At 36.8% G+C, this 26,721-nt stretch overlaps 1 protein-coding gene and 1 pseudogene across 3 annotated transcripts; both read left to right on the top strand.

Moving 5' to 3' along the window:
- Window positions 1-1,601: 1,601 nt before the first annotated feature.
- Window positions 1,602-7,551, top strand: LOC144635393 (zona pellucida sperm-binding protein 2-like; annotated as a pseudogene). The gene is made up of 5 exons (XR_013567358.1): window positions 1,602-1,683; window positions 1,737-2,120; window positions 5,237-5,456; window positions 6,105-6,409; window positions 7,391-7,551. The product of XR_013567358.1 is annotated as a zona pellucida sperm-binding protein 2-like (transcript).
- A 9,973-nt stretch (window positions 7,552-17,524) lies between these two features.
- On the top strand, window positions 17,525-25,184 carry LOC144635016 (zona pellucida sperm-binding protein 2-like). Of its 2 annotated transcripts, none has more exons than XM_078494083.1 (7): window positions 17,525-17,628; window positions 17,702-17,763; window positions 19,074-19,168; window positions 19,733-20,119; window positions 20,569-20,788; window positions 21,806-22,113; window positions 23,582-25,184. In XM_078494083.1, exons 3-7 carry the CDS (start codon window positions 19,114-19,116, stop codon window positions 23,749-23,751), a joined length of 1,140 nt encoding a protein of 379 aa, XP_078350209.1. In that variant the 5' UTR covers window positions 17,525-17,628; window positions 17,702-17,763; window positions 19,074-19,113; the 3' UTR covers window positions 23,752-25,184. The 2 variants fall into 2 exon arrangements, with proteins under 2 accessions (XP_078350209.1, XP_078350210.1); XM_078494084.1 differs by having other exon boundaries at window positions 17,570-17,628; window positions 17,705-17,763.
- The last annotated feature ends 1,537 nt before the right edge of the window (window positions 25,185-26,721 follow it).

Genomic DNA, 26,721 nt, shown 5'->3' with positions numbered 1-26,721 from the left:
CCGTATAATTGGGTGCACCAGTTTAGTTAGTTCTGTTTAGTAGAAAATGCCTGAAAATTCCGTCCTGTATGTTCCTGTAAAGTATTGAGGAGATGTAAGAACTAAACATTTCGACGGCATTGAGATAAGAAAAAGCTCTTAAGCTTTTATTCACACAGTTGCGAATCATATCTTTTTCAGGAATCTTTTACAAAAAAATGGAAGAAAAATGCGACTGCTTGTGAAAAGTTAAAAGCAGTTTTTGTTATGAGGTGATTCTGTCGATTTATTTTTCAATTTTGGCAGTGCTTTTTTTTGTTTGTTTGTTTTGTTTTGTTTTGTTTTCAATCTGATTTCCCTTAATTAGTTTCGATTTAGGACCAACTTCTAATCTCTAACAAGAAAATACGCTTGTTATCGTTCGCATTTCGGACGTGACCTCACGCATTGCTCAGGACTGTACATGATGTGTGAAAAGTATGGTCTGAGTGTTCTTAAATCTTAAAAAAAAAAAAATATATATATATATATATATATGTTTATAGTGGCCATGCACTTAGCTTCATATCTCAACGAGATAGCTAGTTTACAGGCATGCCACTGAAACAGAGGAAACAAATAATTTTAAATGAACATAACAAGGTTAAAAATACCAACTGGCAGGAGGTAGACCAGTTGGCTATATACAAAGCGTGGTCGAGGATTTGAACTCGGGACAACCGAGAAACAATTCCAGCTAGTGCCAAGGGCAGATCTTGAACCGGGGACCTCCGGATTACAATACCAGCGCCCTAAACCACTTGGCCACGCTGTCTTCCTAAAAGTAGTAGTTTCAGTGTGCTGATGGTTATGTTTGTATAAGGTTTTATGCTATGGTTTGAACGCAAAATTAACTTTGTTTTCTCATCATAAGGAAAGGTGAGCAATGATCGGGTACCAGAACGTTCTAGAATGACCCATTTTTCCAGAACTATTCTAACCTTATTTAATGTTTTCTTGGGTGCCAAACATTGCAACGTTTGTTTTAAAGGGACTGTATCACGGATTTAAACTTAATCTAGGCATGAGAAATGACCATTCAATTCCGTGAAATTAAAAGAATACCTCTTAAAACAGCGAAGAAACATTTGAATAAATACCGTATGAGAAGAAACGAATTGTCATATGGTTTGTAGAAATATTGTTGGGCTGAACAGTTTTTAAAGTTATCTCGCTTGTTTCTAACTATAATTTATAACGCCCGGTGGACACATTTGGTTGCAGTGAACCTATGGTTTTGTCATTCAGATCTATAAAAGTATTATTTTTGCAAAAATTAAGTTAAATGACTCTTTCGTGTTTTCTTTGTTTCTTTCCTTGTTTGACATAAAACTTTAATAAGGGGCGATTAAAAGGGGACTTCATCGGAAATAACACCCTTCAGAGGTTTTTCCTTTTCTATCTCTCTCTTTTGCTTTGAACAGCGAAAGACAAAAAAAAGAAAAACCTCTGGGATATGCAATAATGACAACGATTCTTGTTTTTTAGCCTGCTTGAATCTTGAGTTATTTGCCTGTTTGTCAAATATTTGCTGTGTTGTTTTAATAGAAACCTAAGGAGTCGCTGGAATATTACAGTTCAACATGACGAAGCTAATTCTGTTGGTGACAATTGCACTTGCCGGCCAGCTTGTCAAAGGTAAATAAAAAAAAAAACAGGTATTCCGTTACTTCTGATGCATGTGGAGTTTTTTACATTATATTTTTTCTTTATCTCAGCTGATCCTGAGGGTACTGTTACTTGTCATAACAATCACACGGTTGATATAACTATCACCGACGTAGATGATCGTGACGAGTGGACTGTAACTGATTGGCAATTACAAGGCAAAGCGGCATGCGAACCAACATTTCCAGCTGGCGACACGACAGTATCCTACACCGGCCTGAAACTACCTGACTGTTCCATATCATCAGAGCAGCTTCCTGAGAGCATCAAATACGTTCTTATAGTCAGCGCTACAAAGAGTGCCGGTGCGGGCCCTGGAGAACAGTTGCGTGCGTATGACCACCGGTACTACGTGTCGTGTGAATACGACAATCAGGACAACACGTCCGTGGCAAGTTTTGAACCGATAGTGAACCGAAAGGACAACAGCACGGGTACGTATAGCATGCAACAATTATGATTTCAAAAATGTTAAAGGAGCAATGTCACGGTATTTTAAGTCATTTTTCTGATTACTCTCGCATTGAAGAAAACCTCAAAGTAATAGTTTTTTTTTTGCGTAGAAAAACATCAACGGAGTAATAAAACCCCCCAAAAATAACCGAAGATGATTTCTACTGACCAAGATTAAGACGGATTACGAACGTCAAAGATTAGACTTTAAATTGGCTCATTTTAAACAGTTAAACAGTTACCTGCTTCTTACTAATTTTCGCGAGTACTAAGTTTTGCGATTTCAAAATAATCGCGAAATTTAATACGCGCGAAAAATTAATACCATATTTATATCGGCAAAACAATTAAAAAAATTAAATGTTTGGAAATGCAACTCTCAACCCTTGAAAATACTTTTCCGTCTTGTCTTCGACTAGCGCCCTTTCTCTGATTAACCGGGCGGAGACTGGGCCGGCCGGCCCGGTTCATAAATCGCCCGGAATTTTTTCGTCGTAGTAGTAGTCTTGTCGGCAAATCGTTCCAGACCCACTCGGCCACTTTCTTGGCCAGGATTCAAATCACGCACCCTTGATGTTTACTCGGCAGAAGCTATTAAATCACTCTCCTATTTTAAATTTTATCTAATACCCTCAATTCTCTTAAGCGTGAAATATATATTTTTGTGTTATTCAAGCGTTTGAGTACTGGTTTGCAAGAATTGTGTACATTTTGTCCATGCATTTTCATCCATGTACCGTTGGCCCGACAAAGTTGTCTGTCACAGACGAATTGAATGTTTGCACAACAAAACAACCTTATTTTAGTTCTTGATGTAAAAACTTTACTCGCACACTTTTCAAGAGCTCAGAAAACAAAATGGAAATGTAAAGTAATTATATAATAATTTCTACAAGCTAGAATGAGGAGAGAGGATCGGTAAAGCCATCGAGTGAAATAATTGACGGCAAAATGATGCCCTTTGGCGCGGATATTTAATTAAATTTTATCACGGCATGTTAATTTCACGGCTTTTTAAGTATTCAAAGTTTTACAGTAATGCCATTCATTGGGATTTTAGGATTTTAAAACGAACAGCATCTGTTAGGCGTGATCTAATGCATGCCCTTTTTTAGTCTTTTTTATTTTCTTTTGTAATTTTGTTTTAAATTGTTGTCACATCAAAAATAATGCAAAATTGACCGTGTCGCACGTTTTATTTAATAACTCCAAAAGTATTTACAGCTATAAAGTCTCCAATATCTCATTTGAAAGGGCACAAAATATGCTTTCTAGAAAAAATATAATCTCCTTCATGGATACTTAAAACGTTTCAAAAAAAAATTCTGAATCACAAAAAATCAGTAAAAATAAGTCACAAAATTTAGGCAAAACTGAAATAGTGCAAAAACGCTCCACTGGGTAAATTTTAAGGTCCAAGTAATCATTTTCCGTATTCTAAGACAAAATTGGTGCCGAAAACCGGATGAAAAAATTCCAAACAGGGAATTAATCATTAATTTTTTTTCTTACGTAAACAGAAGGATCACATTTCAGTTTCCATGGCAACGACTTATCAGAGCTCAAGTTACGTGCGGCTACTCACGGTTGCATAATCTCTACAAAACGAGTGATTATCAAAGAAATTGAGCTTTACATTCCCAAATTCGACAAAGGACAAATTGTTTATGATAAAGGCGAGTTTCTAAACGTAATAAAACGGCGATCCGAACGGTTTTTTGTCGCATTTTGAGCAACATGTGCTCATATCGCAAACAGACACAAACATGTGCGAAGCAAAATAAAAGATTTTTTTTTTCGCTTGGAAAAATTGGTCATGTAAGGCACATTCAAGTGTCTTGGCCCAAAATCGCTCTGTAATTGGCTAATCATATCAGCTTCCTGTTCTCCAAATTTGGAGGAAAACGGAAGTAAGGCAAATTTTCTAGGAATTTTCGCGCTACCGGTCCAAAAGGACCGGTAAATGGCCGTGCGTGACAAGAAAGAGTTAAAGATTTTTGGTTATTGTAGATATTTAAATGAATAGTTTTATTCGTTTTCAAGGTTTTGAAACGAACAGCATCTATTAGATTTAAGACACACCATGTGGTGTTATCTGCATGAACGCGTGATCTAATGCATGCTAGCCTTTTTTTATTATCTTTATTTGAAATTGTGTTTTGAAGAATTTTTTTCTTGATATTTAGGTGATTTGCTTTGTTGAACCAGTAGCGAATACTGTATTTTTCTGGTTACTCCGCTCTTTTTAGCGAAAAGTTTATGTTTTTTTGTCTTTCATTAAAGGGTTCTGAGTTTCAGTCGGAACCGATCGGCGATGGAGAAATTATCTGCAATAAATCACGCAAGTTAGAACTGGCGTTTGCGTGACTGCATCCTAAAATGCAGCGGATAGGCAGGCTTTTCGATCAAAAAATCAACTTGACTTAAAGAGCTCACGTGTTTGAAAGCTTAAAAGCTTTCTATTTTTTTCTAATTTCTTTTTTTGTATTGTTTTGGTATAATACAATTTTTCAATAACCTTAAACGCGTCTTTGTTTTTAACGAATTCTTTCTAATTGTTTGTTTGTTTCGCACTCTTTGACGACTGATCCATAAAACACTGACAAAGTCGCGAAATTTAATACACGTTTGCTTTTTCGCGAAATTAAGTACGCGCGAAAATGAGTAAGAATGAGGTAGTTAAAAATTGGAAGCGAAGCACTTCAATCCCCATGATATTAACAGGAAAATAGAAATCTCTAAAGAAATTTCGTGTGACTGTGTAGCGCATATAACTAGTGAATTTAAAATGATAATTAAAATGAAAAATGAAAAATGCGCTTGATGGTAGTATATTGTTTCCATACGTTTCGGGGCTACTGCCCCTTCTTCAGTGGAAAAACTGACTGAAGAAGGGGCAGGTTCCCCGAAACGTATGGAAACAATATATTAACAGGAAACTCGTGCATGCGAGTCCGGATAGACGATGTTTAATTTTTCCCTCTCAAGAAGCTTACAGAATGTTTTTGATTACATTTTTCTCTTTCTACGGAATTACTCTCAAGGCTTTCTATTCCTAGCTAACTTTACTAACTGTTTCCTTTCTTTTATTGCCTAGGTAACGCATTTTTTTCCTTTTCACTTGATGTTTATACGGACGCTGGATTAACCACTGTTCCATCCGCCGAAATTGCGCTGGACGTAGCGTTGTATTTGAAGGCTGAGGTCGTGACTCAGAGTTCTGTACCCAACCTTGACCTTCACCTTGTAAGCTGTTGGGTATCATCGAGCAGTGACCCATTGTCAACTGCTAACAAAGTTACTCTCATAACAGACGGGTAAGGAATTGCATTATTAACTTGTTGTCGATATATAAAATTAAAGCTAAGTGAAACGCTCACACTTAAATTAACAAAATCGTTGCATTTATAAGTGATTATATCCTGGACCGTGAATTCAGTAATAACGGTGTTGATTTCCCGGTATTATTTATTCCCTGAGTTTATTTGAGAGACATTCTACATTTGCTGCAGGGCGTTTACAAGGATAGAAGTTGATAAAACATTACAAACTTGCTCAAAATGGTTCGGTCTTTGACCTTTATCATTAACGCGACTGAATACGATGCCACACTGTGTATTTGAAGGTAGAATTTTCGCCTTTAGATCAGCCAAAACAGATGATTCGCACGCGGATGAGAGAAGTAAATGTTTTAACCTCGCACTTTTTCCTTCTTTTGCCTTTTATCTAGAAACATGTACTCGATCTCAAACATGGACAAACAGGGCATTTACCATCTCCCTAACTCGTATTTTAGAACGCAAAGTAAAAGGGTCTAAATTGATAGCTACGAATTGGTTGAGATCTGCAAAACGTATAGCTGAGAAATGGGCTGAAATTGTAACTGATTGCTGAAATTCTAGCAATCCCATCTAACAAAAGCTTTATTTGTAACTAAAACACTATTTTGTATTGTCCCTTTACAGTTGCGGTAGTACTGCTATTAGTAACGACGCCTCAGACACGCTGAAGTACAATTGTACCGATGACAGCGTACAAGAAACCTTCTCGATCCAGTCGTTCAGGTACTTTGGGGCTGCGGAAGGCTCCTCTGTTTACTTCCACTGTGATCTCAGAGTGTGTCTGGAAGATGCGCCCGCGTGCACATGCCCTGCTGATGTCGAGTGTTACACTGCCAAGAGGAAAAGGCGTTCGGCGAATGATTTTGCAGAGGAGGTTCATGTGAGAGCAGGCCCTTATACCTTCGTTGACGACACCAAGAAAGAAGAAGGTACGTAGAATTCATTACCTTCAAATGAATATCTTTTCTCCCGAGAATTTTAAGAAAGATTCCGCTAAAAGTTCGAGCAATGAGTGCAATTTAAGTACTAAAAATCTACTCATGGAACGGCAACATTTCGTATACTATTTAAAAGTTCTTACCGAGATTCATTTGTCTTAGTGACCCCGTAATTAAATTCTAAAGCATTGTTGAGAAAATTAAAGTCAATCCTCGTAAAAATGTTCGAAACGCGCGCCATTTTGTTTTGAACTGGCGTGAAACGTCAGTTTTAACTGAAGTATTGATAATTTTTAATCCATTTTTCTCTCGCGTGTTAAGCTTGAGTGCTGAAGTTTTGGCCGGTTTTTGTTAGCTGTAATTAAAGTGTTACCATGCTATGAGGTCTCTTTGGTAACTTTATGTTTGCCTGTATTGCTCGAATATTAAGCGGAGACCATAAAGGTCTATTCAAGTATATTACTGATGTGCATAAGTGGTCAACTGTGAGTAATGCGGTGTTTAATCCTGTTTTGCCATTTATATAAAAACAAGTAAGTAATTTACTTTATAACACTACAAATGAATCTGGGAGTCACACAATTTATGACTGAAAGATAACCACTTCTTTTCCATACAAAACGATTTAAACACTTAATACAGACAACTCTCGCCTTCGGACACCCCGCTATTGCGGACACTCGCTATTACGGACAAAATCCAGATCCCCGGCGAAAGAGGTTTGACTGGAAATGACTCCCGCTATTACGGACTCTCGCTATAACGGACACTAAACGACGCCCCGAGCGTGTCCGCCATAACGGGAGTTGACTGTAATTTGTGCTATGCTAGAATATATTTTTTTGTATGACTGGTGCACGTACTCTTTCTTTACGTGATTAAAACATAAAAATAAAAGAGAATGTTCTACAAAAGTGAAACACCTTAAAATCATAATTAAATCTCATCTCTCTTGTTTTTCATTTGAATCAGAGAAACAGGATGAGCCCCAGTCTTTCTCGACCAATTTGGCGGTCATTGTCGCGGTCAGCGGAGTTGTCGTCGCAGCCGTCGTTGTCTGCGCAACCATCTACTTTGTCGTGCGCAACCGCAACAAGCGCAGGCAAGACAGAGATCTGAATGTGGCCACCTAAGCGCCATATTGGAAGACCTGGTCAATTATGAAGAGCTCTATTAAACAATGATGCATGTGAACCAACTGCTTTGTAGACTTTCAGGCATAAAAAAAGTCAGTTATCACCTTTTAAAAGTGCGTATGATGCAGCTAAGCAAATCATCTTGTTAAGCTGTTGAGACTGATGTCTAAAACCTGAAATAGGTAGGGACTAACTTTTTGTCCTCTAGTTCAAGTAGAAGAATTGCGGAACCAATTGACCCTTCTATTTTCAAATCACTTTTCGCAGTAAGCTGGTTTCGATGAAAAGGCTCAAGTAAGCCAGTTAACGCTTTCACTTCCAGGAGTTCTAAGTTGATAATTGGCTAACATCTATATTCTTCAAATTGTATTTTGCTAAAACTAGCAAAAAAAAAAACAAATGGCAACCAATGAAAATAGTACTCAATTACTTCAAATATTTGAGTAGTATTTTAGGAGTATACTGTATAGCTGTTTCTCTTAAAAATCAAAATGGTTTCATCCAAAGGGCCTCGTGAAGGTACTGCTAAAATGTGCTTGACAAACATCTTCGGTTGATTTTCAATAGCTATAGACATTTCACGCTGGTAGTGAAAGGGTTAATTTAGAGCCTTTTAATTGGCTAGAAAACAACTAAATGGCTTTCGTGTTTTTCCTATGCTGCTTTTCAAGCAGAATTCCACTGTGCTCAGTTCAATAACAGCCTTTCATGTTTTTTCATCTTTTGTCACTTTTGCACCTTAAAGAGTTTGCACAAGAATCCCAAGTAATAGTTTTTAAAATGTAACTACTCTGTCACATGACCTTGAATTGTGAATTATAAAAAGTGGTTGTGGGTGTTTTGCATCCTAAATGACAAAGCTTTTCGTTTGAATCTTAATTTTTAAACACTTCAAAAATGCCATAAAAATTTATATGTAGCCATCAATGGCCCAAAATATGTAGTTTTACTTATTTCATCACAATTATTCCATTCCTTTGTTCTACGTCCTACCGCAACCATTTTTTTATAACTGACAAGCTGACAAGACGTACAGAGTTATGCAAAATTAAAGGCAGGCTTGCTTATGTATGACTTTAAAAGTACGGAGTCCTCAGCTTTTTGCATGATATTTTTTATCAAAGAAGAATTTATATTTAGTTTTGCTAAGCGAATTTTATGTCATTTTTTATTTTATGCTTACTAAGTTGATCAAGCTAGACTGGCCGCGGCTTAAGTTTACTAATGGCCGGAATCCTGCTGAGAAAACCGACCATGTTCAATCAGTACGTTAATTTCGACTTATTGAACATCTACAGTGTACCCTGGAGAGTGCAGGTAAATTTAAGGCTTGTTTAATTTGAAATAAAACCTTATAAGGCAAAATCGAGAAATGTTTCGATGTAGGGGTGACAAATGGCTACACGAGAATTAAGGGAATTTAGAAGAGGATTTCAGAAATATCAAAAACGTCTTGAAATCATTCTTGTTCTGTCATTCAACCTGTAGCTTAAAGGACGATCAGTTTCCATTTTTCACCCATAAATGTACAATTATCCATGAAACATGCACAGCAATAAAAATAACCTGTATCCTTGGATACTAACTAACTGTGTCTGTCGTTGATGTATAAATCAGTTCGAATATTCTAAAACTCTGATATAGACCAGTCCACAGCGACAAACCAATGAAGAATTCCGGATCTTTTTAACACCTAGATCAGTAAAAATCTTGAGATAATATGTAAAAAACAGTGAGCTGATCCTTACGACAAGGAGAAGACATTCAGACAAAAGAAAATAAAACAGTTTTGAAATATATTTGCCTGATATTTCGGTTTGAAAGACAAACCTTCTACGGGGGCTAAAATGAATAGCCCCGTAGAAGGTGTTCTTTTTCAAACCAAAATATCGGGAAAATATATCCTACAATTATGAGTATTTTTTTTTTGTCTCAATCTCTATTCCTTGCCGTAGAGATCAGCTTACTGTTTTTGCATATTATCGAATATTCTGCTCGGCATAGTATACAGAAATTTATTTTACTGCATCGGAGTCTTTCAGCGAAGATTAAATTAAACGCATAGCGATGTTAATTTTCATCTATACCATGCACGATGAAGAGTATGATATTGGCTGCTAGCCGAGTACGTATAGTTTTCCAGTCTTATCTAGATTTCATGGATGAAATCACTTGTACAATAATTAATCGGGCGTGGCCGATTTATAGTTTACCCTTTGGTCGTCCTAGAGCATAGTCTCCTGTCGGCCAAAAAGACGGGGATAGCTTGGGGTTGCTACAAAACCGCTACGGGTGACGCATACCGCAATGGTTTTCATTTTAGTTTTGACAGGAAATCGTTGCAGGCACACTTGGTCGACTTTTGGGTTAATGTGTAATCAGGTTGTGTTTTTTTGTTTCGGCGGAAGGACAGAGAAAAAAGCTTACGGGGCAAAGTACAATATGGGGTCCAGTTCTCGGCCACTTTTGACGTAAACTTGTATTTCTTACCTCAGAAGAACCGCAGGAACTTGAAATTTCTCCCAGAGCTAGCTACATTATTCAGCTTTTTGGTGTAAAGCTATCGACCGGTCAAAAATTAATTTGCCCGAGCAATAATTAAAATTAAAGCTCCATTTGTGGGCCCAGTTCTCGGCCACCTTGGCCCAGTTCTCGGCCACTAAAAAGCTTGTGCGTAATTATCTGTAAAACACAGTCATAAAATCACTCTGTAAACCTATTTATGTTATATCGATCCCAAATTATTTTTATGAGGCTTTCTTTTACTTTAGAAAAGAAGGATTTTAATGCGCCTAGTTGCCTATGTGCAGGTTCTGGCAAACCGCATTGTGTGACCCGTGCATTTAGATGGTTTATTTTGCAGTGAAAAGGTCTTGAAAGATTTAGGTGTTGTAGAAATAATAGACAAGACAAGAGTCAGCTCAAAACTTAGAGATAAGATTGAACTTTATTTTTAAAACATTTATTTCTTTCATTCTGGCAGCAGCAGATGAAATTATATTAAAAACCAAGCGCTAAGCTGTGATAGCGAGCAGGGTGGCCGAGAACTGGCAAATACGCAAACGTCGCAAGAAAAAAATTCGAAGTAAATTAAGACCAAAAATTACAACGGTTCAACGAAAAGTTAACTAAAGCAGAAAGCTGAATTATTCTACGTTTCACATGCCAAAAATTACTCGCTCACTTAATTGCTCGTATGGTGGGGGCTTTTGGATAAAATACGAATTTAACTACATCCATGAATTTTAAGGAGCCGTAAACAAACAAATTTTTCGGGAATGCAAATTCACCTACCTCCGCGTAAATTCGACGTGTGAGCTTTCTATATCGAATTGAACGATCAAACTCAAGATACTTAAAGCACATGAATCAGTCTATCGTTTGAAGGAAATATCTTTTTCTTTTAATTCAACTGGAGTGTGAAAAAAACGCATTAAACACAAAGTGGCCGAGAACTGGACCCGGCCGAGAACTGGGCCCCATACTGTACTGATATTCACCATTGTGAAATTGCACTTGCTTTGACAAGTTAAAGTTATTTTTGTAAATGAAAAAGGTAACGTCATTGATGTCACGCAGTGTTTTTTTTTAGCAAACTAGATGGTTTGCTGGTTTCTGACTATGAATGGGGGTGTGATCTTGCGGTATATTTTTTGAGCCTGACTCCGCCGTAAAACTTTTTTTTTTAGCAAGAACTGTGTCGATTTTCATTTCTGAACAATTGGTCGTCAAGTCGTTTGTCACAAAGAGTAGAATGTTTGTACAGCATGTTTTGGAATTATTTTAGATTTGGTTAGTAAGACGCTTCTGAAGACCTGAGCAAAACATTGGGAATGTACAGTATTAATAGGAACTTGAATGGAATTTTTCACAAGTTGGATAAAGGTATCAACTGAAAAAAATGGACTTCAAAATGAGAACTTGGATTTTGTTGTAATTAAATTTTATCGCGGATTGGATGCATAATATCACGGCTTTGAAAGTCTTCAAATAATTAGAAAGGTTCCTTTCTTCCTTTTGATCATATTGTTATTTTCATGTATTGATTATTCGAAAGTGGTTTTCGTTGATACGAAAAAAAAAACGGGTTTTCACTGAATTGCTTGAAGTATTTTTAGACGTGATAATATTGGCTTAATCAAATTACATTGTGCACGAAATATTTGTTATTCTTTTGTCTTGAAACTTTGAGGAAATTGAAATTTTTGTTTGACAGTAGTGTATGAAAGGCATTTTATAGAACTGAATAAAAAATAAGAAACATTGATAAAGGTTATTTCAAAGATTTATTTTGCCTGATTTTGAAGGGTTTCAGGAGTTTTAAAGAGTGCTGGTAAACGGCTGTATGTTGTTTGTGATTACGGATCTTATTTAGTTTCGAACGCTCTAATTTTTGAAAGGTTAAAACAGGTTAAAACCGGGCGGTTTCATGAGTTTTTTGGGTAGAAAGGTACGGTGGTGGTCGAAAAAAATATGTTTAGAAAGGAATGACTGTAGTAGCACGTAAGTCGGAGGTTTGCGTGAGTCACGGGGTATAGTATGCGTGAGCTGGATTTCCGGCGTCATAACGGCATGTTTTGTTAATCGGGCGTGGCCGATTTATAGTTTACCCTTTGGACGTCCTAGACGATAGTCTCCTGTCGGCTAAAAATGACGGAGATAGCCTGGGCCAATCGGTTTCATTTCAGTTTTGACAGTAAATCGTTGTAGGAACACTGGGTCGACTTTTGGGCTAATCTGCAATCTGGTTCTCTTCTTTGCTTCGGCGGGAGGACAGAGAAAAAAGCTTAAGGGGTAAAGTACTAATAATCACCATTGTGAAACTGTAGTTGCTTTGACAACTTGAAGCTATTTTTGTAAATAAAAGGGTTAACGTCATTCAAGTCACGCAATGTTTTTGTGGGAAACTTTGAAACTAGACGCTTTGCTGGTTTCTACAAATAGCAGTGTGATATGGCGGTACATTTTTTTGAGGCGGACTCCACTTTAAAACTATTTTTTTATATATTTAGCAAGAAGTATGTCGATTTTCATTTCCGCACAGTGGGGCGTCAAAGTCGCCTGTCACAAAGAGTAGAATGTTTGCACAACTTGGTTTGGATATATTTTAGATTTGACTAGTGACGTTAGTAAGACACTTCTCAAGACGTCAGCAAAACATTGGCAATGTACAGTATTGGTGTGAACTTGAATGGAATTTTTTTAAGAGATCAGTAAAACTATCGAATGATGAAAAGATGACTTGAAAATGAAAACTTCGAATAATTATAATTAAATACCAATTGAATTTTAGATGAGAAATTCCGGAAGTGACATCTGTGTTCAAAATAGAAATTTTTGTACAACTTAAAGTTCCGAAAAAAAAAGACCACATGTTTTGTAAAAATCACAGACAAACATGATCAGGAAAACAAAACAGGCCAATGGGTTTTATTCACGAAAATACAACTTTCTTAAGAAAAATTTTCTAAACAAGACAATGGAATCGAATTACATTTCACACGAAATTTGCATACATTTGAACTTGCAAAAAAGAAGCATCTCTGCCGAGACATAATAGATTGTTATTTTTTATGCATAAACTATTTGAAAGTGGTTCTCATCGATGAAAACAAAACGGTTTTTCATTCACTGCTTGAAGTATTTATAGACGTGAAAATATTCGCTTAATCAAATTACATTCTGCACGAAATATTTTGTACCATTTGTCCCGAAACTTTGAGGAAATTGAAATCTTTGTGGACAGTACTGCATAAAAGCAGTTCATAGAATTGAATAAAAAAATTAGAACCATATTGATAAAGGAAATTTTAAAACTTTATTTTGGCTCATTTTGACGAAATTCAGGATTTTCAAAGACTGCCAGTAAACGGCTGTATCTTGTCTGTCTCTAACGATTTTGCTACGGTTTCAAACGAGCTAATTTTTCAACATGATATCATGGTAGCGGGCAGAAGTCGGTTTGTTCTGAATTTTTCATTACGGTATACAAGTTACAGGTCAATATACAGACCCTCTGTACAGTAAAAAACGTTTTGGGAACAAACCATTGTGAACTTATTTTCTATGTTGATCAGTAAAAATCATTAGCACGACATGGGGTTTGTTTTTAAGTTCGTTAGTACGTTAATACTGCAAGGTGTATAACCTCAGAGCATTATTATCAAGTGTGTTTTGTTTTATTAGCGGTTTATACTCTAAGGTCTTGGTATGGGAGATCAAAATTAAGGCAAATTTCTGGTATTATCTGATTGCTAGGCACAGATTACTAAGTACGCTAATGAATTGGTTAGGAAATGTAAACAAACATTAAATTGAATGAGAGTAGAAAGGGAGGGACAGGTGGGGGTGAAAGTAGGGCTTTCCACAAGTTGCTCGAGATTTCCCAAAAAGTTGCCCGTAATTCTCAAAAAGTTTAATTTTTCACCTATGTCGGAATGAGGTGACGCCTCGAGCAAGTTGGATGCATGCATACCACTAAGCTTTACTAATAATTATCCTGGATACTTGAAACGAAGATACTGGATTTATTCAAGTACAAGCAATCAGCATCTAAAATAATTTTAAGCCATGTTATTAACCTAACACACACCTGTTAAAATCAAAACCAGAAATATCGTCGTTGTCACCGATGGCTATATAACGAGCCAGAACAAGTCATCACGAATTTTCACTCGAGTATCAAATTCCGTTGTTTTTCCGTTAGAAAGGGAGGGACAGGTGGGGGTGAAAGTAGGGCTTTCCACAAGTTGCTCGAGATTTCCCAAAAAGTTGCCCGTAATTCTCAAAAAGTTGCTCCAAAAAAATCCAAAACGTTGCTTCTAATGAAGATAATTTCTCTAAATATATGCTAATTTCCCTTTGAGGGTTAGATTCCTAAGCAGTTTTCTGCAATTTTACAGCAAAAAAGTATCTAAATGACACATTAAGGAGAAAATTTGTTAAATAACAAGGTTTTCTTTAATTGAGAAAAATCGCGAAGATATCGATGAGGTCATGTTTGCTGACGGCAGAATGAGGCGAAAGTTGAAACGTCTTTAGATGTTCCTGGAAAATCCTCGGCAAACTTCGTAAATCTTCGGAAACGTTCGTATGCCCTTTGAACAAAACTCGGATAATCTTCGGAGATCTTCGGTCTGGAAATTGCACAAAATGTAACACGTTGCTCGATAGGAAAAAAGTTGCTCGAAGGAGAAAAAGTTGCTCGAAATATTAAAAGTTGCCAAAAAGTTGCCGAGCAACTTGTGGAAAGCCCTAGGTGAAAGGCTAAGGAGATGGAAAGGGAGGGAGAATTAAAATCCATGCATGGTTATATCACGCAACCTTTGACTTCTGTTGTTTTCTCACAAGAACAAAACTTAAGGTGGGGTTCTACCTGAATTTGAATGGAACTTTAAGAGATTTAAAAAAGGGATTGAAGAAAAGAATGGAAACACCTCCAAGAGCAAGAGCACTCCGGGTTGTCAGTAGACTGTTTGGTGTCCGTCCACCAATTTTTAACTTCAAACTTAACTTTTAAAACCAAATTGATTGCAAGGCTGGTACAACGGCAGGAGGGCAAGATTTATTGGCCAATATTTCAACTAGCAGAGCTAGTCTTCTTCAGGGCCAGTACTATAATATAAGGAAAATAACGGCTCTAAAATTTGAATTTGGATAATACTGTTTGGGTCAATGTTTAACTAATACAGGCTATATAAAGATATACGGTGACAAGATATATAATAATAATAATAAAATTGAAAAAACCAAAAATAATGAAATTGTCAATGTTATTATATATCTTGTCACCGTACATCTTTATATATATGTATATCTTAAAAAAGTTATAAGCGTCCAAAGTCAGCGCGGGCCTCAAAAGCCCCCCCCCCCCCCCCGGCCAGAATAGGTTTAAGTGACTGTTTTTCCAGTGATTTTTACTGTACTGTACCCTGCCTTTCAAGTCAAAACAGATAGCTAATTATTAAGCGCCCGATTTTAAGCTTCTCAAGCTTCTCAAGCTTCTTGTTTATTCTAAATTGGTCAGCATGTTATGTCTTTCAACTTGGCCCTGTCATCAAAATGATAATTAAATGACGTCTTTTGCCTTTTCATCTTATGCTTTTTGACGGCACTTCTATTTTTAAAGTTAAACAAATTTGCATAAGCATAAGCATATTTCGGGGAAAGCAATTCGGGGAACAGAGAACATCACAATCGAAGTATATTTTTAGGTAACACGGTAACACAAGGAAAATTATGTTGGGAACAAAGGCACATGGACCCATTACTATCTATTTGTTTACCTAGATTCCCTGCATTTTGAGCTGTCGTTCGATGGCTTTCTGCATAAATTTACATATATGAGATGAATTAAAATGTTCACGCTTTTCTAATTCATACTGCAATTTAGTAAAATCCAGCATTTCTTACTGTTTTATTTTCGATAGGGCCTCAAACATTCGTTTTTATCTCGAAAACACAATACTTCACATGTTTGTTCTTCACATGTTTCTTCTATGCAGTAAACCCCCGAAGGCTATTTTGGAGAGCGCAGTTTGTAATATATATATACATCCAATTTCTCTTGCTGTTCGAGCATTGACCAAACTCGTAGAAGACAATTGTTGGTAAAGAACGTATGACACTCTTGTGCAATAGCTGGTAAATTAATCTTAAATATGTGCTCAATAACCAAACTCCTTGATTAATCGGTTACTTAATTTGCATATACGTAGACATTTTTTATTTAATGACCGTACATATGTTTTTTTTTTATCATTGTTTGTTACCTGTTACGAATCGTTCCTCCCGGGCTTAGGTTAAAGATAACGAGTAATAAATTTTCAGAGATTTTATTTTTGGTGGACAGACTTTTAATGGACAATCATTTAATTTTTCACTATGTCGGAATGAGGTGACGCCTCGAGCAAGTTGGATGCATGCATACCACTAAGCTTTGCTAATAATTATCCTGGATACTTGAAACGAAGATACTGGATTTATTCAAGTACAAGCAATCAGCATCTAAAATAATTTTAAGCCATGTTATTAACCTAACACACACCTGTTAAAATCAAAACCAGAAATATCGTCGTTGTCACCGATGGCTATATAACGAGCCAGAACAAGTCATCACGAATTTTCACTCGACTATCAAATTCCGTTTCACTTCGCAGTTAGCAGAACGCAATAAATATATCATATTTAATGCACTTCATTTGTTAATATCTTATTAAAAACCCCATCAGGAGCAAATTTTGCTGAGGTATATCAAGAATCAGCTATTCATTTGCATTTCCATTAAGAGAAGGTTGGCAAGGGTCAATGACAAATAGCGGTTGGAATGTGTGTTTGTCAGACTGTTTTTATTTATTATAAATAGAAACGGCTTGAAACACGCAACATTCTATTTCTAAAAAAGACTACGTTCTGTGGTTAGATCAGTACTTTCTGGCTAAATTTTTACTTAAACAACCAGTGAAGATCATAGTTTAAGGGGATACTGATTACTGATGTCTCACTTGGTAAGACATTTCCATTGCATTGGTCTCAAAACCTGTGCTATACAGTGTCAGAAATGAAAACAATTGTTAAAAAACACTTAGTGTCGAGGTAAAATAAAATGAGCAGTTTTTATTGTGCGGACGCCTAGTAACAACCTCTTCACCTTTAATTGGATTTTTGCGTCAACTGTGCCTGGAGCGAGTTAAACAGCTCTTTGAGTAATTCCGAGTGTCGCACAATTTGCTTGTTTGTTTTCCAAATGAACGATAAACGTTCAATTGAAAAGGTTCAATTCAGTTCATCAAAAAGCATCAAAAGGTACTGATATTGAATTTCATCAAAAGACACCCAATAACTATCTAAACATGTCTAGGTCTAGTGTTTCTAGAATCATCGGATGAACTCCCCCACACAATGACATTGTTTACTCCCACGTTAGTAAGTATGTAATGTCGTTTTATTTTAGCATTGTTTTGAATGATAGCTAAATTAATGTTAATTTTCCTTTGTTTTCTTTCAATTCTGCCGCGTCTCCTACAGACGTTGGCTCGCCGAAGAAGGTTCTTCTTTCGCTGTAATTTCGAAGAGGTATGTATACGTTTTTAGACGCACATTTACCGCAAGTTTTTCATCCAGGATTTGAACTCGAAATTTTTTTCAGTAGCCAGTTGACTTTGCTGAGTTTCAAGAGCAGAATCTTAGGCGAAGTACAGTCAGACTTCGGTAAGTTGTACAGTTAAGTAAGCATGATAATTTTGTCGCGAATTCTTTCTTATTAAGTGCTAATGCAAATCTGATTTTAAAAGTTAGGATTTAAAGACATTAACTTTTTGTGTTTTACAATAGCACTCGTAAACCCGTTTTGTTGTAAGGGTGCAAACTATCGAAAACAAGGCTTAGTAATAGTGAAAAATACATGAAGCTGTCATGCATTATTTTGCCAAATCACTGAATTTTATGCCCACAAGTGACCTGGGCTTAGCACCCCGATAACATATTGGATAAATGCGTTGCAAGTAAACTTATAAATACTGTGGCCTTTCCTAAAAAATAAAGTCGTTGTCTGGAGTCATAATCTACTTACATATTGCTGAAGAATCATGCAGGTTTTAGGTAAGTATATGCCACATAAAAAAGTCCAAAGGGCAAACGCCGCAGCTTGTAGTTTTGAATTTCGTCGCTTCAAACTAGTCAAACTGGATTTGTTGATTCTTTCTGAGTCTCACGATAATTTTACATGCAACGTTTGAAAACAGCCTAGCGTACTCTCCTGGTTCGCCTATATCTCGAAAGAGAAAGATTGCTCCCCAAGCATTGTTATCCTTTTTGTTTGAGTTCTCGACCCATTAAAACAAAACATACTGAAACGATTGATGTGTTCAGCTTTCGTGTCCTAAAGGTGTTCGTTCTGCGTGGTCAACACGAATTTTCAATTTTAAGGATAAATGCATGAATTTCTGTTTACATTTTTGTATCTAAAGAATGTTTGGTAGTATAAATTGTGTTTGAGGTTGTTTATTCCACACAGATGAACAGGGATCGCATTTAAAAAGCAAAACTTGCGAAGCTCTTTCTTTTCAAGACCGTTACTCTGACACGACGTTTTGAAATTTAAGTTAAAAAAATCCTAGTGGGGCCTTTTTATAGGCTCGCTCTGTGTTTCTTCTAGTTTTGAATTGACACTCAAAAAAGGTTTAAAGGGAACTTTATTGCAAATAAAGCCTAAGAACCCTGCTTTCAAAGGTTTTCCTTTCCTACTTTTCTCGTTTGCTTTGAATAGTAAAAGAAAGAAGACACCAAAAAAGCCTATGGGAACAAGTATTCAAATAATGACTACGATCCTTAATTGTTTAAGTTAACCTGCTTCATAACATAACATAACTTTACTTTATTTTCCTCACAACGTTTTTACAGAATTACATTTTTTTTTTAAAAAAAAACTACAAACTCTTTTATGTTACAGTTATATACGTTTATTATTTGAGTTATTTGTCTGTTTGTCAAAATTAATATTTGTTGTTTTATTTTAATAGAAACTAGCTTTAAGGAGTCGGTGGAATTATACAGTTTAACATGACGAAGCTCATTCTGTTGGTGACACTTGCAGTTGTTGGCCAGCTTGTCAAAGGTAAATGAAGGCTTATTTTTATCTGAGGTGTGAAAAAATGTAATTTCTGACGTTTTAATGAATAAATTAGTCAGAAATTAATGTCTCGTGCAGTGTAGTCAGAATAAGGTATAAACTCTTATAAAAATCACTCCAATCGATTTCAGTGAACTGTAACATTTATATTTACACGTTTTTCTACACGTCCTGCACTGGTGTGTATTTAACTGTTATGAGAACAAAACCAGTCAAAAGTTTTTCTCGTTTTTTTCTCCACTGAATCAATAAATCAGCAAAGGCATTCACGACAAACGACAAACCAAGCGCAGTGTATAGTTCGTGTCAAAATCTTTAGAGACTAATCAGTTGTTAAATATGTGATTTAACTTTTCAACCAAGTTAAAACGAAATAAAGTCATTATAGTCACTTCATAAAAAAGAAGTAGTATTTCATCGTCTTATAATAAATTAAAGTGTTATTATAATTCGGTACCGAACCATCACATAAACATTTTGAGTTCGCTGTTGTTTTTGTTACTTATACGCTTGTTGAGATTTTTGACATTATATTTTTCTTTTTCTCAGGCCAGGATCTTGCGGGCACTGTTACTTGTCATGACAATCACACGGTTGATATTACCATCACCAACGTAGATGATATTGACCAGTGGACTGATGCAGCTGAATGGCGATTAGAGAACAATACGGACTGTGAGCCAACAATTGACCAAGATAGCCGTGTAGTAAACTACACTGGCCTGGTCTTACCCGACTGTGCTTTTGAAGAACAACAGTTCGCTGACAGCATCAAATACATTCTTAAAGTCAGTGCTAAAAGGGACGACCCCGGTGGTGCAGGCCAGTTGCGCTTATATGACTACCTATTCTTTGTGTCGTGCGACTACGACAACCAAGACAACACGTCCGTAGCAAGTTTTGTACCGATAGTGAACCGAGGCGACAACGACACAAGTACATGCAGTTTTCTAGAATTTCTATTTATAATTGTTTTAACAAAATATTACGACACACTGTTAATGACTTTTGGCCTGAGTTATCGGGAGGTTCGAGAAGTCGAGGTTCCATTGTATGCCTGTATGTGTGTGTGTGTGTGTGTGGGGGGGGGGGGGGGGTAGTGTGGGTTGAAGAGGGGCTCACCCAAATCCCAAGCTCACATCTCGAATTCATACCCATTCTAGTAGACAATTATAAAATCATTTTACTTAATAATTAAACCCCGAGGTCGCAGTTCTTATCTCGTGATAGCTGATCTCAAGAACTTCCTGAAGTCGGTTAAAAAAAGTGACAGCACACTCACGCTCTCTCCACTTGCTCTTTTATGCGGGTTTTTTAAATGTACTCAGATAAATTTCTATTTCAAGGTAATGTAACCTACTTTTTTTTCTTTTATTATTACCAAGGTAACGCGTTTTTTACCTTTACACTTGATGTTTATACGGACGATGCCTTTTTCGTCTCTCCACCCGCCAAAGTTGCGCTGGATGTACCGTTGTATTTGAAGGCTGAGGTCGTGACTCAAAGCGCTGCACCCAACCTTGACCTTTTCCTTGTAAGCTGCTGGGCGTCATCGAGCGCGGCAGTAGACTCGGGCGATAACAAAGTTACTCTCATAACAGACGGGTAAGCTATGTGAGACGCTCATACTTCATTAAAAAAAGTATCTATAAAGAAATTATACCCCGGACCGTAAACTAAAGTCAGCAATAACGAAAATAAATAATAACGGTGCTAACTCCTAGGTTTTATTTATTCCCTACGTTTATTTATGAGACATTCTTCAGTTGCAAAAGGGGGTATGGGTAGAATGGGGAGAACGTGTATAAGTTTGTTGGAACATTAAAAAGTTGCTAAAAAACCTTTCGGTTTTTGACCTTCATCATTTAAAAAACTGATTGGAAACGATGCGCTGTAGAATTTTGGAGTGATACTGGTCATTTAATCAACCAAAACGGATGATTGCCAGGCGGGCAAAAGCAAACTAGACGTTTTAGCATTTCGCCTTTTTTCTGTTTTATAAACATAACCCTAATTGCTATAATGTTGTCCTTAAAAAAGGAAAAAGAAAAAGGTAAATAAGAATTAATTAGCGTAGTTTCATAACTGGTACTGATTACTTACAGAAAAATCACGAGTTTTTATCTGTTCACTTTGAGTCCACTTTTGTATGCTGTAACGAGATAAATTGATTTATTCGTATTTTGAGGCCATTTCTACAAATAAATTTCATGCCTGTGCTTAATTAATTCCTATTTGACTTTTTCACTTTTGTCTATGACAACCTTATTGCCTTTAGGTGTATATCTCAACACGGGCAAGCAAGGCAGCTCGTGTTTTGAAATGTTAAAGAAAGGGCCTGAAAAAGGTTAAACTGATAGCGGAGAATGGTCAAAATTTTAACTGTCAGCTCAGAAATGAGGAGTTTTTATACTGGGAGCTGAAATCTGATTATGAGATGTGCAAAGTTCACTGACTGAGCTCGGAGAAATGGACGTATCTTTTACTGATCATGATAGCTGGGATATCTCCCAACATTTGACTGATGACTGACAAGAGATGTCAGCACTCTTAACAAGACCCTCTAAAAAGGCTTGTTTTGAACTAAGATTCCAAATAACTTTACTTTTTCTCCCTTTTCAGTTGCGGCAAGGATAGCGAAGACACTGTAAACACGCTGGTGTATAATTGCACCGATAACGATAAAACAGAAACCTTCTCGATCAACTCGTTCAGGTACTACAACTTCACGGAAGGCTCCTCCGTTTTCTTCCACTGTAACCTCAGAGTCTGTCTGGCAGATTTCTCGAATTCTTCATGCGAATGCCCTACTGATTCCGATTGCTACAATGCCCGGAAGAGGAAAAGGCGTTCCGTGGACAATTTTGTAGAGGAGGTTCATGTGAGATCAGGCCCTTATACCTTTGCTGACGACACCGAGAAAGACAAAGGTACGTAGAATTCATTATTTTCAAATGAAGTTCTTTCCTCCCGGGCAGTTTAAGCTCTCACCAAGCAGAATACTGACGTACATAAGTAGTTATGTGCACAGGCTTCCCAAGCTCAAAAGTCGTCTTTTTGATTGTTATTTTGGAGCCCTTTGGGCGGCTGACTCTACATACGTGGTGTATGCGACAGCTTGTGTATATAGAGAAATGTATGGGAAAATCACGGATTCCCTAAAATGGGGTAAATAACTATCTATTTTGAAATAAAGTTTACCTACCTCTAATTTGTCGCTTACTTGTGTCTTGTGCCGAATTTGAAGCCATTCCGACGCCATTTAGCGAAGTTATTCGAAGTCGTTGTCTCCCCTTCTTCTTCTTCTTCTTTTTAGAAGGGGAGACAACGACTTCGAATAACTTCGCTAAATGGCGTCGGAATGGCTTCAAATTCGGTACAAGACACAAGTAAGCGACACATTAGAGGTAGGTAAACTTTATTTCAAAATAGATAGTTATTTACCCGATTTTAGAGAATCCGTGATTTTCCCATACATTCCTCTATATACACAAGCTGTCGCATACACCACGTATGTAGAGTCAGCCGCCCGAAGGGCTCCAAAAAAACAATCAAAAAGACGACTTTTGAGCTTGGGAAGCCTGTGTTATGTGTAGTATAACCATGTTGAATACAGATTTGCCATTTTATATATGATCAATTTATTTTATAACACTACAAATGAATCTTGGCGGCACACGAGAGTTCTTCCTGCTTAATTTATGGACTGCTGCTTGTCTAGTCAAATCTTAATACACTCTTTTTTTTTTTTAAAGAATACAGTTTTCCGACCCAGGCTGAGTATTCTTATTTTTCTGCCGATTTTAGGCTGAAAATATTCTTATGAACATTCTTAGAAAATACCGTTTGACATGTTCGTTTTAGCAAGTATTGGGTAATCAATTATAAGTGTTTGGTGTCCAATTCTGTATCGTGTTACATTGTGCAAGTGTTGCATCGCTCCTAGCCTTGCAGCCAGCAAGATCAAGATGTCGCGTCAGATAACACTTGGCTGTTTGGTTTTTTAAACACAAAGCATTCCTCACAGGGCTACAATGATGCAATGAAAGAAATGAAAACACCTGATTTTCTTTCAATTAAAAACATAATTAATTGCATTGTATTTACAAATTTTCAACTCAAAATTATATTCTTTTCAAAAACATCAGCCTCGGGTTTATTCTTAAGATATTCTTAAAAATTCACAAGTTTCAGCCTCGATATTCTTATAAACAAGATTCTTATAGAAAAAAAAAGAGTGTAATGTTGTTTATTATGATTCGCTATAAATATATTTTTGAGTATGAGTGATGCGCTAAATCTTTCTTTGCGCGATTAAAACATGAATAAAACAAAATAGTCTACAACAGCGAATTACCTTGAAAATTATAGCTAAAATGAATATCTCTTGTTTTCCAGTTGAATCGGAGGAACAGGATGAGCCCCAGTCTTTCTCGACCAATTTGGCCATTATTGTCGCGGTCAGCGGTGTTGTCGTCGTGGCCGTCATTGTCTGCGCAACCGTCTTCCTTGTCGTGCGCAATCGCAACAAGCGCAGCCAAGACGGAGATCTGAATGTGGTCACCTAAGCGCCAAATTGGAAGATCTGGTCAATTGATGGAGCTGTATTAATCAAAAACACATGTGGATTAGTCTTGTAGTTGTAGTCAGTTGGCTGACATTCAATTGAGAATTCACACTTATAGAGAAAGGGTTAATTTAAAGCCTTCTCAGTGGATTTGCTTTTTTTTTCCTATTCTACTTTTCAAACAGAATGACATTGTGTGCAGTACAATACAGGGCCATAACCAGACCTTTGTCATAGACGAGGCAAGATCTTGCTAGTGGGTTTTTGGGGCATGCTCTCCAGAAAATTTTGAAATCTCGAAGCTCTGAATCAATTACAGAGACATTTTCATGAGGTGCTTCTTGAGAAAAAACAGATATTGTTTCGGCAACTGGGGATTATTTTCCCAACAAAACATATTTTGTTTTTAATTTTGGGTAAAACTTTAGGCGAGGCAAGTGCCTCGTCTTGCCTCTTGCTCGTTACGGCCCTGCAATAATTCAGCCCTTCATCATTTTTTTCTTCTTATCACTTTTGCACGTTTAAGAGTTTTCACAGGGTTCCCAGTAGATTTTATAATGCAATAACTCTGTCCCATGACCTTGAATAGCTTTGAATTGAATTTAAAAATAGAAAAGTGCACGTGGTCGTGAGCTAAATGACAAAGCTTTCAATTTTTACATTCAACCATCAATGGCTCAAAATGGTCAATCTTACTAATTTGACGTCTAACAAAAACTATTTTTTGTAACTAACCTAACATGACAGAGTTATACAAAGGGCCTGTTGTATGTCGTCACAATTCTACGGAGGCCTCAGTTTCTTGCATGATTTTTTTTATCAAAGCGGTACTAATTTTTAACCGTTTTATCCTTACTTGTCTAATTGAGCCTTTCGTGTACTAAGGAATAGACCATTAGAAACAACTGGAGGGGAGGGGGGGGGGGGGTGACTTTCTCCAAACAAATTCCTACAAGGAAAACGTGTCAAAAAAAAAATTCTGCAAGCGGTTGTGGCTAAAAAACATTCGTGCAACGGAAGAGAAAAAATCCTGCAGACAAGTAGGACCTAAACCAAATCCTGCACAAAATTTTTCTCTCCCCCGCCCCTCACCTCCGGTTATTTCTGATAGTTCGTCCTATGGGGACGGAATCCTTCTGAGAAAACCGAGCATACATTGTACACTGGCGAACACATGTAGACTTAATGTTAAAAACAAAATCTTTAGAATTTAGGAATGATCGAGTAACGTATCGATTGTAGGGGTGACAAATGGTTATATTTGGAAATTTGAACATGATTTCAGAAATGTCAAAAAAATCTTGAAACCATTCTTGTTCTGCCATTCAACATGCGGCTAAAAGGACGAACAGTTTTTTATCTCCACCCATTGATGTACGATTATCCATGTAATATGCACAGCAATAAAATAATCTGTATACTTGGATACTATTATTTTGGTCTGGCTTAAATGTATATACCGTATTATTAAATTCTCAACCTCGGATATTACATTTCTAGCTTTCTGATTGGTTCACTGAATTCCGGTTATCAGCTCGTATACCTATATGTTTGACCTTATATGGGAAATGAGTGCCGCAAGGGTCGCTCAGCGTAAAATTTTTCTGCAGGAAGCGACAGTTCCATCAGAAAAATGGTTGAAAACAGCAAATTTGGCGACCTTTATAAACATGAAATAATTAGCGGTGCCTACAAAAACCACAGAAATGCCATAGTAAAATAAACTACGCAAAACAAAAAAAGGATTGATGCGAAAAGTTTAATTAATAATACTTGTCAACGCACAACAAGAGCGAGTGAATAAAGTAGAAAAGCAGCAAATAAGTTACGAAAGAACAGCAAACTGACACAGTTTCATTCATTGTACGTCATAAAATTAGGCTCAGCACTTCTGTAAAGTTTGTTACCTTTTAATCTTGGTCTTGTTCTTTTTAATAAACCTCCCCTTTTCGCTTTATTTTCTTTTAAAAAAAATATTGGTCTTTTTGTCGCCCGGGGGGCCGCTAAATAAAAAAAAAAAATAAAAAAATTATTTTTTTTTATTTTCAAAAAAGGTTTATTTTCCAAAAAAACTTTTGCTTCGAATCATCCCGTAAATCTTAACTGTTGTCTCAGTTTTCAGGATATATATAGACGACTTCAGAGGAGATTATTGGATGAAAATCTTGGGAAGAAAACTCTCTCGCTCGCTTTCCCCATGTGTTTCATTCAACTCAAGAAGTGAACACCACGCCACAAATTTTCCCGCCTCCTCATACTATCACTTCGTTTACATCAAACTGAAATGTCCAGTCGATTTAAACTTAAAGAAGAATTTAATAAAACAATTATTCTATTCGCCCCTGTTGGATACGAGTCGTTCTAGCCAACTCGGCGCTTCGCACCTTGTTGGCTATTTACCACCTCGTATCCAACGCGGGCTCATAGAATAATTGTTAAAAATTCCAGTTACAAACTTCCCCGCTTATAAGCCCCCCTGGTTATAGGCCCATCTCCGTGCTGATCTCCCCCGATCACCCTCCATCATACCAAGCCCTGGGAACAAGGTTTCTGCTGGATGACAGTACTGAACAGGGATAAATGTTGCTTTATTAAGACTTACAAACGTATTTCGATCAACACTCTCGTCGCTCGGTCCGAAATTAACTTTTGTTATTCCTCTTATAGCCCACCCCTGGAATAAAGGCCTCTTCGTTTTTTTATCCAATCCAAAACCCTCATGCGCATCACTGTCTGACAGTGATTTTCTGCAAATATTATTCTGATCATGCGTAGTTGTGTGCACTCCCGAGAAATTCCAAAAAACAAATTAAATTCAGTGATCAAATGAATCTCGATATTTGTCAGTGTCTCGCAACCTCACAACTTCGTCCAACAATTATTAATTGTCTGCAAGCAGAATGTAATCAAGATTAACAAGGACAACTCATCTTATCTTATCTCAATTCGCTGTAGCCCCACACGTAGTCGT

Source organism: Oculina patagonica, chromosome 13 (genome assembly GCF_052425735.1).
Source record: "Oculina patagonica isolate OP01 chromosome 13, crgOcupat, whole genome shotgun sequence".
In the NCBI taxonomy this organism is placed as follows: domain Eukaryota; kingdom Metazoa; phylum Cnidaria; class Anthozoa; order Scleractinia; family Oculinidae; genus Oculina; species Oculina patagonica.
Note: the sequence above shows the minus strand (reverse complement) of the source record. Positions and strands in the feature narration are given on the sequence as shown.